Source organism: Stigmatopora argus, chromosome 14 (assembly GCF_051989625.1).
Source record: "Stigmatopora argus isolate UIUO_Sarg chromosome 14, RoL_Sarg_1.0, whole genome shotgun sequence".
Taxonomy (NCBI): Eukaryota; Metazoa; Chordata; class Actinopteri; order Syngnathiformes; family Syngnathidae; genus Stigmatopora; species Stigmatopora argus.
Genome location: NC_135400.1, coordinates 11,408,373 through 11,422,594, shown reverse-complemented (window position 1 = coordinate 11,422,594; position 14,222 = coordinate 11,408,373). Strand labels below are relative to the sequence as shown.

Genomic DNA, 14,222 nt, shown 5'->3' with positions numbered 1-14,222 from the left:
AGACAGCCTAAAATACATTTTTTCCACATTTAAGAAATATTTTTCCATATCCGTGTAATAAGGAAATCATTGGGACTGAATGATGATTATTGACAGCCGATGACTTAAAATGATTGTAATGGTCTTGTTCATTTTGGGTGACTTGTTTATTTTAGGGCAATTTGGCAAAGCTTCTTTTTGGTCAAAATTAATGACCCATAGAAATTTGACAACCAATAGAAGTGAATGGATTTTTTTTTGTGGGAAGTGAATGTGCCACTGAAAATGCTTTGGGGAAATGATGGATGAAATTTGGCAGAATTTATTTGTCAAAAAGTGGCCGATACCTTTTGTCTGCTTTTCTATGGTGTTATGTTATTAAATCCAGAGAGAGCGTTTTGCAAAGCATCCCTATAATTTGTCTTTTGAGGGTCATAAAGGGAGTTGAGCGCAACTTAATGGCACTCCACAAAATCTGTGGCCCGGTTTTTATTGGGCCACATTCAATGATGGAACTATCAATAAATATGGCCTGCAAAAGAAGCTTAAATGCAGCCTCCATCCTGTTGCACCTCCCAACTTTAACACTAGGTGAAATAAATCAATGTAGGATTTGGTGTAGAATTTCAATTTGCATTAAAATAAATAATCCAATGTGATCAACTGAGGTACTTTGGTATGATTTTTTTTTTTACATTTTTGTAGTTGCTGGACATAAACTATGCTTTGCCTTAAACTTTTCTCTTTTTTTTCCCCTTAATTTCAGAGGGAAATGGTGTACTCATCCCGCGACTCGTCCCCGACGCGGCGCCTCAACACGCTGCCCTCGTCTTCGGGCTCCTCCGGCTCGCCGTCTCGCTCGCGCCTGTCTTACAGCGGCGGTCGCCCACCCTCCTTCGCCGGTTCCCACGAGCAGGCCCGGCACCCTCACCACCCCGCCGCCAACTCGGTCCTCTCGCCCTCGCCCAGCGCCATCTTGGAGCGGCGAGACGTCAAGCCGGACGAAGAGGTCTCGGCCAAGAACTTGGCGCTGATGAAGAACGAGTCGCTGTACGCCGACCCTTACAGCCTGATGCACGAGGGCCGCCTCAGCATCGCCTCCACGCAGTCCCTGGCGGCCATCGGCGACCCCTTCGCCTTCCCCGTTTCCTCGGGCCTGTACCGCCGCGGCTCCGTGCGCTCGCTCAGCACCTACTCCGCCGCCGCCCTGCAGGGTGAACTGGACGACGCGCTCTACAAGCCCGGCGGGTCGCTATACTCCGACACGTACTCGGCCACGCTGGGCATGGGCTTCCGCATGGCTCCGTCGTCCCCGCAGAAGATCCCGGACATGCACCTGCGGGACAGAGACTCTTACTCCGTCTCGCCCAGCAGGGCTTCGCCCGTCAGGCAGAATTTTCGCAAGGACTCTGCATCCTCCTCCGTCTTTGTGGACAGTCCCAAGTCCAGATCAGGTTCCGGCTCCGAGCCTCTGTGCCTCACGGCCGGACCCGGAGAGGGAGGCAGGGCCACGCCTGGCTTTTCGTTGGCTGGAGCGGACGCGGATGCGAGCAGGTCAGTTAGAACGTATCGTATAGAACTCAGTTGCTACTACTACTACTCTAGAGTATTATAGGGGGCCTGAAGCAGAGTTTATTTCTCATTGAAATGCCTCAAAATACAGCTAAATCAAAAGTCAGCCAGAATCAATAGGTTAAAATTGCCCACATTCAATACGAAGGAACCAAAGCATGACCATTCAATGCCTCCCATCACAATTGAACTCTTGACTCTCCTAGAGGTGTTTAAATGTGTTCAACGGAACTCATGCACGTACGACAATCCATGACCGTTTCACTACTGCTTTTATATAAGTGAAATTGTCTTTCAAATGAACTCCAAAGGTGCTAACCAAAAAGACATGACATTTCCGGCTAATAATCCCAACATTATGCCAATTTCAATCCGATAAAAGTTGCAGAAACAATCATACGCAGGTCCTTGACGCAGACACCAAATTATTCATCAGCATACAGTGTTTTCTCAAGCTTGGACGCTCCGTTTCTTGGCTGTATTTCCTGACAGGGATCACCGTCTGGAGCGCATGGAAGCCATGGAGAAACAAATCGCAAGCCTGACCGGCTTGGTCCAGAGCGTGCTGACCAGAGGGCCAGACAGTGACAGCACGTAAGACTCTGTTTTAACTCTGCCTAGGCTCCTTCACGCGTACAGACAGACAGACTCCGTGTTGCTAGCTGCCACGACACCCCTTTGACCCGCCAATGGGTTGTTGTGTTCCAAATCCTCACTTAGAAAACTCTATAGAAAACTGGTGCGAATTTGAAAAGGTCCGAGCGACATTAGCGTTACGAGCGAGGTCAGTGCTGTCAGAGTTAGCACTGTAATGTGCTTGCCCTGTGGCCGTTGATCCCTCAGATGCGGCCTGCTGCGTCTCTGCATGATGGCGGGCTGCCCCCCGGACCAGGGAGCCGACTACTCACGGACATTACCTTTCTCTTCCAGCGACAAGACCGACACCAACAGTGACGGCTCCGCCACAGGAAGTGAGTACATACCTGTCAACCTCGGACAATTGCTCTCCTCATTAATCATTGCAATTCCCCTTATTAAGCGATTAAAAAAAAACGTAAAAATGCTACTCTGCAGATATTTAATCACATAGGGCGCACTTAAAAGTCTAAAATGGTCTGCAAAGTAGGGAGTGCCCTATCAGTGTGCACTAAATTCAAGATTCTGTAGATGTCGCTGTATGACGCTGACAGCTTGACTATCTGGGTACATTGCTTGCTGACACGCTATATTCATATAGGGAAAAGGCGGAAGTGACGGACATATCATGCTTAAAGCATGACTAAGCAGTTGACGATGACAAATACAAAAAAAATACTTAAAAAATCCTGTACTAAAGTTGTTATACGGCGTACACAATTTGAAGTGATCAAATAACGTCTAAAATATGGGGAAAACTTATGTGAGTACCGAACAGTCAGGGGCGGGAACGTACACGCTAAGCCACTCATTTAGTGCCAATGACCATAATGGACATCTAATTATGTGGGTCTTAACAACTAAATTAAAAGTCTTTTAAATGGGTTTATCACTAGAGGATGTCCAGTCCATTAGAAGCGAATGTGCTCGTAAATAACAGGTGCTTTGACGTTGATAAAATAATCTTTTTAAAGGGAAATAAACTAATATGTGTCAGCAGAATCCTTGGAAACGCTCTTTTACTGCAGCAAATTAACATTTTACTTTGAATGGATTGGATTTCTACTGGTGAAGAATTTATTTAAAAGAGCTATTAAGAGTTTTCATTTAAAGCGAACAAACGTTCACCTCCAACGTCAAACGGATTGGACATCTAGCACCATCCAACTGGAAAGAACGGACGCACCAGGAACACTTTTGAGTTGGGTTGTGATGGTTCAGTCGGTCCACTGACTTAAATTAGAAAAAGTTCGAAACAATTCAGGGAAATTAGCCAAGTCAGAAACAATTGAGGGGAATTGGCCGAACAGCATGTGTTAGCAGAATCCCTGGAAATTCCCTAGACTGAAGCGATTTGGTCCATTGGCTCAATTTAACACCACCGACTTTGACAATTCCTTGAAATAGGCCTGCTGGCTTAAAACATTCTCAACTCCGATAGCTTGCTTCAGTGAATCTACTAACTCTAAACAGACTCGCGTGAAAACGGAACACTCCAGACTTTGTTGATTGGCTCGAATCGGTTCAACGAGCTCGACAAAAACAGATGATCCATCTAATCCCTATAGAGGTGAATTCAACGCTCTTCCTGTAGCATACAGGTATGAGTAAGAAAAGACAATAGATTAAAGAAAAAATAGAATCTGCTAAAGAACTCGCCCAAAACACTGCAGAATCAAAGTGCAGACAGTCAAGTCGCGTTCAAGTATATATTTGAACATACCACACTGGTCATACGATCTGAGTAACTGGATATTTCTATATTCCAGCGGGACGGCTAAAGAAGAAAGGTAGTTGCCATTTCATTTCTCCTTTGCCCTCCCACCTCCTGTTTGGGTGTCTTCCTCCCCCAGAGTAGTGCGGAGCCCCTCCCTCGTCCCCCTTTTCTCTCTGTCTCCAAATTTTTTACTGGGTTTTTTCTTTGTTGTTTGGTCATCCAAAGGACACTGCCAGAAGGCTGCTATGTATGAGTGTGTATATGTGTGTATGTGTGTATATACACATTTGGAGCTGGTTTTATTCCCTTGGCGGTGTGTTTTAGATAAGAGCATGGTTATCCCCCATGTGTGTCACTGCCGGGTCAACTAATTGCACCTCTGAATGGGTTTACTAATAGCATGAGCTCACATATCTCCAGTGAGCCATTAGAGTTTTGTGGATATGTTCATCCACAATCTGTATGTGTGTATTTGTTTTTTCTGTGTGTGAGTGCGTATATGCTTTCGTGTGTCCCGCGGGCCGACCGGCGCCCGCTGAATTAATCAGCCGGCCTCGACCTCACCGTGAACCCTCCGTCCCGTGTCCCGTTCTGTTCGGCAGCTCACACGCCGTCGGCCCCGCTGGCGTTGATGCCTCCGCCGCCGTCCAACTCCACGCCGTTGAACAACGTCAGCCGGCTGCAGATGCAGTTACACCTGCACGGATTGCAGCAGAATGCTAACGACCTGCGGAAACAGCTGGGACAGCTGCGTAAGACGCAGGTACTGTCAAACGGTAGATGTCATTATAATGCAGTACACTTGGACGTGATGCCCCCCCAAAAAAATCATTAACTTCTCTGGGTTCTATTCTTTTTTTATCAATTTAACAACATTTATGCATTCCTCAAGGGTAAGTGACTATTTTTAGTCTTTAAAAAAAAAAAAAACCATAGAGACCGGGTGTGCAGAGGATACGTTTTCACCAATCTGGTGTCTTCATAGCGTAACCAGTTGATTGCAGTCAAGTGGTCCTTTTCCATTGGTTAAACCACTGCTCTCAAACTGGTGGCACGGGGGCCAGATTTGGCCCGCCACATTTTGTTCGGCCTGCCAAAGTAAATGTGTGTGTTGACTTTATGTTTGATGAAATAATTTAAATGAAGATTGTCGATATTTAAAGAAAATTGTTTTTTCTTCATTATTTTAAAGAAATAATCGATTTTTTGATACATTTTTCGAACGTGATTGATCACGCCAGCGTCACTATAGGACTCAAAATGTAAAATCCTAGCCCCCATTGACCAAGGCAGTTATGGAATTCATTGAAATTGGGAGGTTTGGCTCTGAAAGCTCATGTTTCCACGGATCCAAACAGTCAAGGCAAGGCATATTCTTGCCAACTTGACGACCCACAGCTTACATTTGACATGCCTCATGACTTATTCAACCGTGTTGCGATCCCAGATTGGGATTCTTCTCCAGCAGGCTCCTATGTAAATATTAGGAGTGTCAATATTGAATATTTTATATAATATGTTAATGCTATTTTCCGTTTCCGCGTGTCCCGGTGGTGGGTTTGTAGGAGCGACCGCATGGGGGTCATCTGCAATGCGAGTAGGCTTGTTTTACTTCCTGGAACATGAGACTCATCCATAATGCATCCTTCTTCCTTACCAGGTGCTTTCATCTTTGAGTTGTATTACATGCGCCGGCTCCGTACAATTTTCCATTCTTAAGGCGAGGAGGGCTTTCACGCCCCGTGAATACGCCGAGCACACCCTGCGTTTTTCTCCTCGGGGCATCCTTGGTGTCGGTACATGCAAATAAGCGCTCGTGGAGGCATTATAAGAACAAGTTGGGAGCGTGCTGAGTTAAAAAAAGAAACCTAACAGTGCATTTTAAATCCTGGAGTGCTATTGATGGTGATAAAAGATTGTTTAAAAGATGATCAAATAGACTATTCTACAAAAATCTTTCAGTTTTCAGTTTTAATCAGCTTTTTACTAGTATATGTCCAATCACCTCAGTAGTTTTTTTTAACAGGAGTGGACATCCAATTCGTTTGACATGGGAGGGTGACAGCTTTTAGTTTAATTTTTTCATTAAATTATCTTTATTTGCTTTTCATTCTTATTATTATATTTATCTGGGTATAGTTATACTGCATGATGGTGGATTGTGTTAAGCATGTCCGCCTCACACTTCTGAGGTCGAGGGTTCAATCCCCACTGGATTGAAAAGGAACTTGTATCCAATGCTTTTCAATGTGTATTTATTAAATATTAGTCCAGGCACCAAGGATGTTAGCTGAAAATATGTCTTGTGATCTCTCCTGGCAGCTGGAGAACCAGGACTCCATGCGCAAGCTGCTGAAACGCACCGAGGTCGAGCTGAACGTGCGCCTGGCCGACGCCCTCCGCAAGCAGGAGGACCCCCTGCAGAGGCAGCGCCTCCTGGTGGAGGAGGAGCGGCTCAAGTACCTGAACGAGGAGGAGCTCATTATTCAGCAGCTGCAGTCAGTACCGAAACACACACACACACACACACAGTTAACTCTTTCAGTGCCATTGACAGTGATCGACGTCAAATCACGTGGCCGCCATTCATCTTTCGGTTTTGAATTTGAATGAGTTTCTCACTTTTAGGCTTGATTTCGACTCGTGATGTTTTTGCTGTTGTTCATTTTAATAATACGCTTGTTAAAATCATTCTTGGCGGCACGGCGTAGCATGTCCGTCTCACAGTGAAATGATTATTTTGCTGTAAATCTATCTGGGTTTTCTTTATTTTTTAGATTGTACTTTTTGTTGGAAAGTACAAATTGAAGTGAGCGAGTCAAGCGTTGGCGTGGCGCTTAGATAAAGCCGGAAGCGTAATTAAGCCCGGCTTAGCACTTTCAGATTCTTATTAAGATGGGAGGTGTTAGCGACTAATTGGAGCTCCTGCGCAAAGAGCCACCTTGAGATCTCTACTTCAGATATGCATTCCTATGTTCTCAGGGGTAAACGTGGCCAAATTTAGCTCAAGGCCAGAAGTAACAAAGACCATAAAATACAATCCTCTGCACGTTTAGACTATTTAATTTTAGGCCACTTTGGTGGAAAAATGTTCAGAAACACGTGGTCCGCTGTGAATCGAAATGAGGTTGTCCCTTGCTGACGTCCAATACATTTGACGTGGGAGGGCGGGCAGAAAATGAACGTACAAATGGATTGAATGTCCAGGGCCATTAATGGCAGAGAATGAGTTGAAAAATTGAATATTTTCTTACTGTGGCCAAGACGTCAAGTCAAGTAGACGTCCAACCCATTTGAAGTTGAAAGCTAGCAACGAATTAAAGTTCATTTACTACAAATGGATTACGAAACGTCTATAGCAAATGTGTCAAAGTGGCGGCCCGGGGGCCAAATCTGGCCCACCGCATCATTTTGTGTGGCCCGGGAAAGTAAATCATGAGTGCCGACTTTCTGTTTTAGGAACAAATTAAAATGAAGAGTATAGATGTATATTAAATTTCCTGATTTTCCCCCTTTTAAATCAATAATTGTAATTTTTTAATCATTTTTTTCTGTGTTTTTAGTTCAAAAATAATTTTGTAAAATCTAAAAATATATTTTAAAAAAGCTAAAATAAACATTGTTTTAGATCTATAAAAACGGAATATTCAGGGATTTTAATCCAGTTCTTTTAATTCATTTATAAAAAAAAAAATCTAAATATTTTATCTAAAATGGTCCGGCCCACATGAAATCGAGTTGACATTAACGCGGCCCGCGAACCAACCCGAGTCTGACACCCCTGGAATAATGCATAAAATTACGTATATATTTAAACATGCAACCGTTCAGAAATGAATGTCTTAGTAGAAATTATGGGGGAAAAATTGTGTTTATTGTAATAGTAATTGATTAACAGTAAAGTTGATCATTAAAAAAATATTCATATTTGAGTATTACATTCAAACAGTATATTATAGTATAATAAAATATCAGGGAAAATATTCAAATAGTCTGAATTGGTGAAAAAAATTACTTTGAAAATATCGCATGAAGAAAAGTCTATAGTGATGAACTCCAATTCATGGCAGAACCATGAATTCATGGCTTCAGGGCGGCCATCTTGGTAGAGGCGAGGCTCCCATTAAAGTCAATGTGTTGTTAGAACTGGTATTGGTGCAGCATTTGTTTTTAGTATATTTTGTCAAGCTGCCATCACCAAAAATAAAACATTTCAATGGGCCCGGCCAGGCACCAGAGTGTACCGTATCTGTAACATTAGATAAGATTTGCATTTGCCCCCAGCAAGCCACCAGAGCACTTTTCCAACTTCTTAATTCCTACCCACGCCGCTCCGGTTCAGCTGGCCGCGAAAGCTCATCAGAAAACGCACGCCGACGGAGCGAGTTAATTGAAAAGAGCGACGGTGCGGCAGGTGGGGAGCCAATGTTCATCCTCCCACGCCTTTCCTTCCCCCTCAGTGACCTGGAGAAGTCAGTGGAGGACATTCAGAAAGAGTCGTTCGTCAACCACAAGCTGGTGAGCGTGCAGGAGCTGGAGGAAAAAACGGCCATCCTCCGAAAGTTGGGCGAGACGCTCACCGAGCTCAAGAGTGAGTCAAAGCGTGACTAATTAAGCATGTGAACTCAAAGGCGGCCCCGCACGCCGTCTGTCGAATCGTTCTCGTCGACATCTCCACCAAAGATTCTTGACTGAAGTTTTTTTTCCCGCGTCTCAGATCAGTTCCCTAGCCTGCAGAGTAAGATGCGGGTGGTTCTCCGGGTGGAGGTGGAGGCTGTGAAGTTCCTGAAAGAGGAGCCGCACAGGCTGGACGCCCTGCTGAAGCGCTGCAAGACCATTACGGACACCCTCAACGCCATGCGCAAGTAAGTATGCCGCTTCATAGACGTGATTGCAAGTGCAGGATTTAAGGCCGCATAAAGACAAATATTACAGCAACAAGAATAAGGTCATAATAGGTTTAATTCAGACGTCATACAAGATTAGAGTGGCAGTATCACGGTATAAAACGATACCATTTTGACTAAAGTCATGACAAGATTAAGCAGGATCACGAAATAAAGTCGCAGTATTTTGTACTTTGCACTACTTGAATGGATGCTAAATTGTAATTGTTGTTGCGTAATCTGATGTACTGACGTAATTCTACAAGAATGTATTCTGCATTCAAATCAACAATAATATTGCGTAGATCACTTGAATGTATGCACATTTGTAATATCACAACTTCATCTTGCGGCATCGTACATATTATGTATTATTAAGTAATGGAACATTGCAACATTTTCTCGTAATATTACAACTTCTATTCATGTTCTCCAAATGTTGTAATACGATGACAGCATTACAACTTCTCTCATATATTATTATATACTAATATTCATTCATTTTGCATACCGCTTATCCCCATATACGTACTAATACTATACTAGTAATACTCCACCTTACAAAATCAAAAAAAATGTAGCTACATAAACTAATTATATGTACAGTATTAAGATTTTTATCTAAGAGACAAAGAGTCAAATAAGTGCCATGATTTTTTTTCTTCTATTTTGACTTTTTGATGATGGGGTTGTTTATCCTTTCTCCATTCCAAGACAAGCCAACGACGGCGTCTGGAAGAAGCACGAGGACTTCACGTCATCCAAGCACAACGACGAGCTGCGAAAATTCCCCGACTTTGACCTCCCAAACAGCCCACCGCTCGCCATCAACGATCTCGGGGGAGGAAACAGCCTGTCCAATTGGAGCCCGCACACTAGCCTGGCCCGCCGCCACCACGGCAGCCCGGGCGGCTCGCACAAGGACCATCACCCGCCCGTCCCTCACAAAGGCAAAGCCCTGGAAGAGCTGGAACGCCGAAGTGCCGCCGACAAGGCGTCGTCTGTCGAAGTCCGCCTGGTAGGAATTAATTTGGGTCTTATCGACCGTATTTATTGGAGCATAACGCGCACCCATAATTTGTGACTAAAAATTTGTATACATTTTTTTGGGGGTACAAAATTTTGCACTTTATTCTCGTTTTTATCGATCATTTTTTTTGCCTTCCCCAATCAAAAGCCTTTATTGTCATCATACACAGCTGCGTATAACAAAATTCCATACCGATTCTGACAAACCGCTGTGTGTTATCAGCTTATACTACTGTAAACCACTTTTTAAATTTAACTTTAAATGCTAAATTCCTGCATACCCACTTGATATGATTTGGTCAGGCACTGCCTAATTCATTGACTGCATCAGATGTCCAAATCCGTTTGAAGCTGGAGGGTTGGTAGTGAGTAAAGGAACTTTTATTCACTGTCAGCCTCCTCCATTAAATAAATTGGATCGCCAATAGTGTGAGAAACTTTAATTCATGGTGGAAGCATGACAAGTGCCCCTTTTTTAAACTGTCTGCATATTTGGCAGCCATTTCAATTTTATTTTTTTGTCCCAACCGTCCCAGGCGGCCGAGCGGGACTGGGAGGAGAAGCGGGCCAGCCTGACCCAATACAGCGCTCAAGACATCAACCGGCTGCTGGAGGAGACCCAGGCCGAGCTAATGAAGGCGATCCCCGACCTGGACTTTGCCGCCAAGCAGATCAAGCCCCCCTCCAACGCCGGGTCCTCGCAGGCGCCACAGACTCCTCCGAGCGGCACGGCCACCCCCGAACACCGCAGCGTCAACAGCAAGCCCCTGCAGAAGAAGGAAGGAGCCTCTAGACTGGGATCAGGTGAGAAGCAGAAACCATTGTCGGCTACTTCGGATCAAAGGAGAGGGAAAAAAATCGTCCTAACAAAAGCTCCTGTCGACGAATTTCTTTATGAATAATTGAATCATGTTAAACGCCGGCTTTGAAGTGAGGGCTACACGGCCTGCCTCTGCCAGCCTTCTAAGCGGGTCACATGCATACCGATTTGTAACATCTTAACCTCTTTTCGAAATCTGAGCCACTCCATGCATAAGGAGGAATTTTGTACTTCCTTCTAGTCTACGGTGCACTCCAGATTCTTATTGGCTTTTCTTCTGTTTGACGTCATAATCATTGGACTTTGGGCTCAGCGCTATTCATTGTTGTAATTGGAAATATTTAGAGGTCCTGTAAGGTCAAATTAAAAGTGAAGTCTGCTGACAAATTTGAATGGATACTAACAAAATATTGATTATATGGAATAAGACCTTAAAATTTTATGTAGGTGTGTCCGTGCCAACTGTCAATCACACTTGCTAGTATTGATGGTAATGTGTTAGCATTTCCCATATTAAAATAGTTTCTGCCTATAAGTCAGAGATTCAGAACTCGTGTACATGTTTTCAATACCTATTTTCAAAACATACCTATTTTCATGGAATTGCACATCATCAAAAAGAACTTCCAGCATTTTTACCATTTGCCTCATCAGATACGTTTGAAAAAAAATCACTGAAGTGCCCCAGGCAATTTTTTTCAGAAATGTCACTGTGTTTTCAATCAAAAGTTTGAATGAGTCAATGATTATGAGTCAGACATGCTCAAGGTTGTCTGGCTAGAAATACATGGAGTTATCTTGTTATTGTTTCGTCACCCCTCGCAGATGAGCTGACGTTGCCTCGCTACCGCACAGAAAAGCCCTCCAAATCACCCCCTCCGCCGCCACCCCGACGCAGCTTCCCCTCTTCTCCCGGCCTGATCACCCGCAGCGGGGAGCCCCTCATTCCCGGGAAGTGTGTCAAGGTAACCCGCGGCCGATCCAAAATATCCTCATTTTGAGGTTTGCAAGAAGGACGAAAAAGGCACACCTATCTATCTCTCTTTTAGAAATCCGAATCTGAGGAGGCGGAGAACCCGAAGCCCCACGTAAAACTGAGGAGGACGGTTTCGGAAAACCCTCGTCCCGCGTCTACGCCCCCTACTTTATCCGGGGAGAAGGCAGACGCGGAGCAGGAGAAAAGTTCTGCCCAGTTAGAGGTGAGCCGTGTTCATGAACAGACGTGCTCGCCGTGGTGAACACGTGTTAAAGCGGCGGGGTCCAAATGCGATGTGGTTCACACAGATGGGCCTCGTGCCTTGCTTTCTTTGCCGTAATGTTTATAATACACTGTAACGGTGAAAATACAGTTGCATAGTAGGATTTATGCTCATGTAGCTTAAACACTCATAGATGGACTTAAAGTGGAAGTCAACCAATATGGAATTTTTTAAAGGCCAATTATAAACAAAATTCACATTGATAATTGAGGCGGATATATAAACATTTTTATAGCCCGTTGATTATGAAAGGCGATTGGACCACACGATATATGCCTATATTAGAAGTGATATTTTTCTTCTGCCAATTCCTATTGTCACACTGGCCACTAATAAGTGCAGTCACAATAATCAAAGATCATCATCTAAACCACAGGTGTCAAAGTGGCGGTCCGGGGGCCAAATCTAGCCATCCACGTTATTTTTGGTGGCCCTAGAAAGTAAATCATGAGTGGCGACTTTCTGTTTTAGGATCAAATTAAAATGATAGATATAGATGTATATTATATTTCCTTATTTCCCCCCTTTTAAATCAATAATTGCAATGTTTTTAAACCATTTTTTCTTTGTGTTTTTAGTTCAAATATCATTTTGTAAAATCTAAAAATATATAAAAATATTTTCTGTTTTCCACTTTAATATGGAACATAATTTTAAAAAAATGGTTTCCTTTTGAAATGAAAACGCCAATGAGTTAAGCAGTGTCAGCTAACTTAACATCAAAATGCAGTAATGAAGTATTAAAAAAAAATATATATTTTCTAAATAGAACGGGAATCTGTACTGGGAGCCGAAAAATGGTATTGCGCAACCCACATTGAATCTGGACACGAGATTTCACCTTCAGTGAAAGAGTTAATCCCGAATCAATTCAAGCGTTTCCTGGTTTATAGGGCAGTTGTAATCCACACATCATGTGGAGCGAGTGTCCCGTCAGAGATGCGAGCCGTCGTTCCGTGACGCGCCGTTGCCCAGAGGACGACTTCCGAGGGGAAGTGACTTTGCTCCTGACCGAGCGGGAGATGAGGGCGCTCTCTCCGTCGGAGGCGCAGGAGCTGAGCGCCGCCGCGGGTGTCATTTTGCAAACGCGCACCATCTCGGCGCACTCCCCCGCGCTCTCGGAGGCGCACTTGAGCGAGCGCCCTCTACTGCTGCTCTTCAAGGAGGAAGCCACGCTCAAGGAAGCCTACCAGATCCTTCTTTCCCTTTTGGAGGCGGGGCCTAACCACCTGGCGAAGGCCCTGATGAGAGGGATAGAAACCGGGGAAGCGGTTATAAAATTCCAACTCGACACCGAGAGTCCCGCCGGTGTGGCCCGACCGGGAGAAGATGTCCGCCGGGGCGCCTACGAGAAGCTGGACAGCTTGGAGGAGACCATTCGGGAGTTGGAGAACACCCTGCTGGAGATCAGCGGGGTGACCCAAACGTGCAAGAAGCCGCCGGTCCCGCCCAAGCCTTCCACTTCCAGAAAGGTTCTTTCTTCATGCCTCCTCGCCCGATTCATTCTTTTCCTCATTTCCACTCTGAGGGTCCGCCTGGAACTTTTCACCATTCTGATGTCTGCTCCTCCTTTGGAGAAAAGGAATAGGAAAAGGAAAGGGGCGGGACAGACACCAGACCTTTCTTGCTCTGTGATTGGCTGTCGGCTTCCTGTCTGTACGCTCATCCCTTTCCCACTATAAACTGACGATAAAAAAACTCATTTTTTATTGTCGTTTCTTTGCTTCTCTATCAAAACACTTGATGATAGATGTCCAATCGTGTGGCTTCTGATCGTCCTGCTGTGGATTTCAATGAGTTTTTGGCTAGTAGACATCCCAAAATTTAGCAGTGTATCAGAAAATTTGGCTTTTGGTTGATTACTGGGTCCAGGATTGAAACACAATTCATGTTCATTTTTCATGAATTATTCAATAGTAAGAATGTGTTCAAGTCCCATCCTTGGGAGAAAAAAAAATTCAAGTTGTGGGAAGTTATGGATGTTTATACCCAGTTTCAGTGTTGTGAGCGGTAAAAAAAACGTGTTGAATGTAAAAACCTGCTCACTTTTAGAGCCACTCTGGATCGTCAATTAGCATCAATAGCAGCCAATGAGTTAATTAACTAGCTCACTGCCAGTATGTGTTGTGGTACCTAGTAAAAGAAAGGAATTGATATTGACAACGCCCATTAATAACAATAATCGTCCAGTCCACAGAATGGATCGGACGTCAATTGCGGTCAATGAAAGCCAAAGAGTTAATCCCCCAGTGAAAATGAATTGAAATGTATTGTAAAATGAGCAAGTTGAACAGACTTTTCTGCCACTCGTGTTGCAATGTGAC

The 14,222-nt window shown here is 44.2% G+C and overlaps 1 protein-coding gene across 9 annotated transcripts in view; it reads left to right on the top strand.

Moving 5' to 3' along the window:
• The window catches only part of srcin1a (SRC kinase signaling inhibitor 1a), a 68,200-nt gene that overhangs the window by 48,121 nt on the left and 5,857 nt on the right, over positions 1 to 14,222 (top strand). For 6 of the 9 annotated variants that reach the window (XM_077619278.1, XM_077619277.1, XM_077619276.1 and 3 more), the window contains 13 exons: positions 746 to 1,533; positions 2,044 to 2,145; positions 2,395 to 2,522; positions 3,957 to 3,977; positions 4,507 to 4,667; positions 6,227 to 6,402; positions 8,365 to 8,495; positions 8,622 to 8,769; positions 9,505 to 9,808; positions 10,356 to 10,623; positions 11,465 to 11,604; positions 11,689 to 11,838; positions 12,792 to 13,370. In XM_077619278.1, the coding sequence (XP_077475404.1) occupies positions 746 to 1,533; positions 2,044 to 2,145; positions 2,395 to 2,522; positions 3,957 to 3,977; positions 4,507 to 4,667; positions 6,227 to 6,402; positions 8,365 to 8,495; positions 8,622 to 8,769; positions 9,505 to 9,808; positions 10,356 to 10,623; positions 11,465 to 11,604; positions 11,689 to 11,838; positions 12,792 to 13,370 (3,096 nt within the window). The remainder of the gene's footprint in view (positions 1 to 745; positions 1,534 to 2,043; positions 2,146 to 2,394; positions 2,523 to 3,956; positions 3,978 to 4,506; positions 4,668 to 6,226; positions 6,403 to 8,364; positions 8,496 to 8,621; positions 8,770 to 9,504; positions 9,809 to 10,355; positions 10,624 to 11,464; positions 11,605 to 11,688; positions 11,839 to 12,791; positions 13,371 to 14,222) is intronic. The other 3 variants (XM_077619283.1, XM_077619284.1, XM_077619279.1) reach the window with 2 other exon arrangements.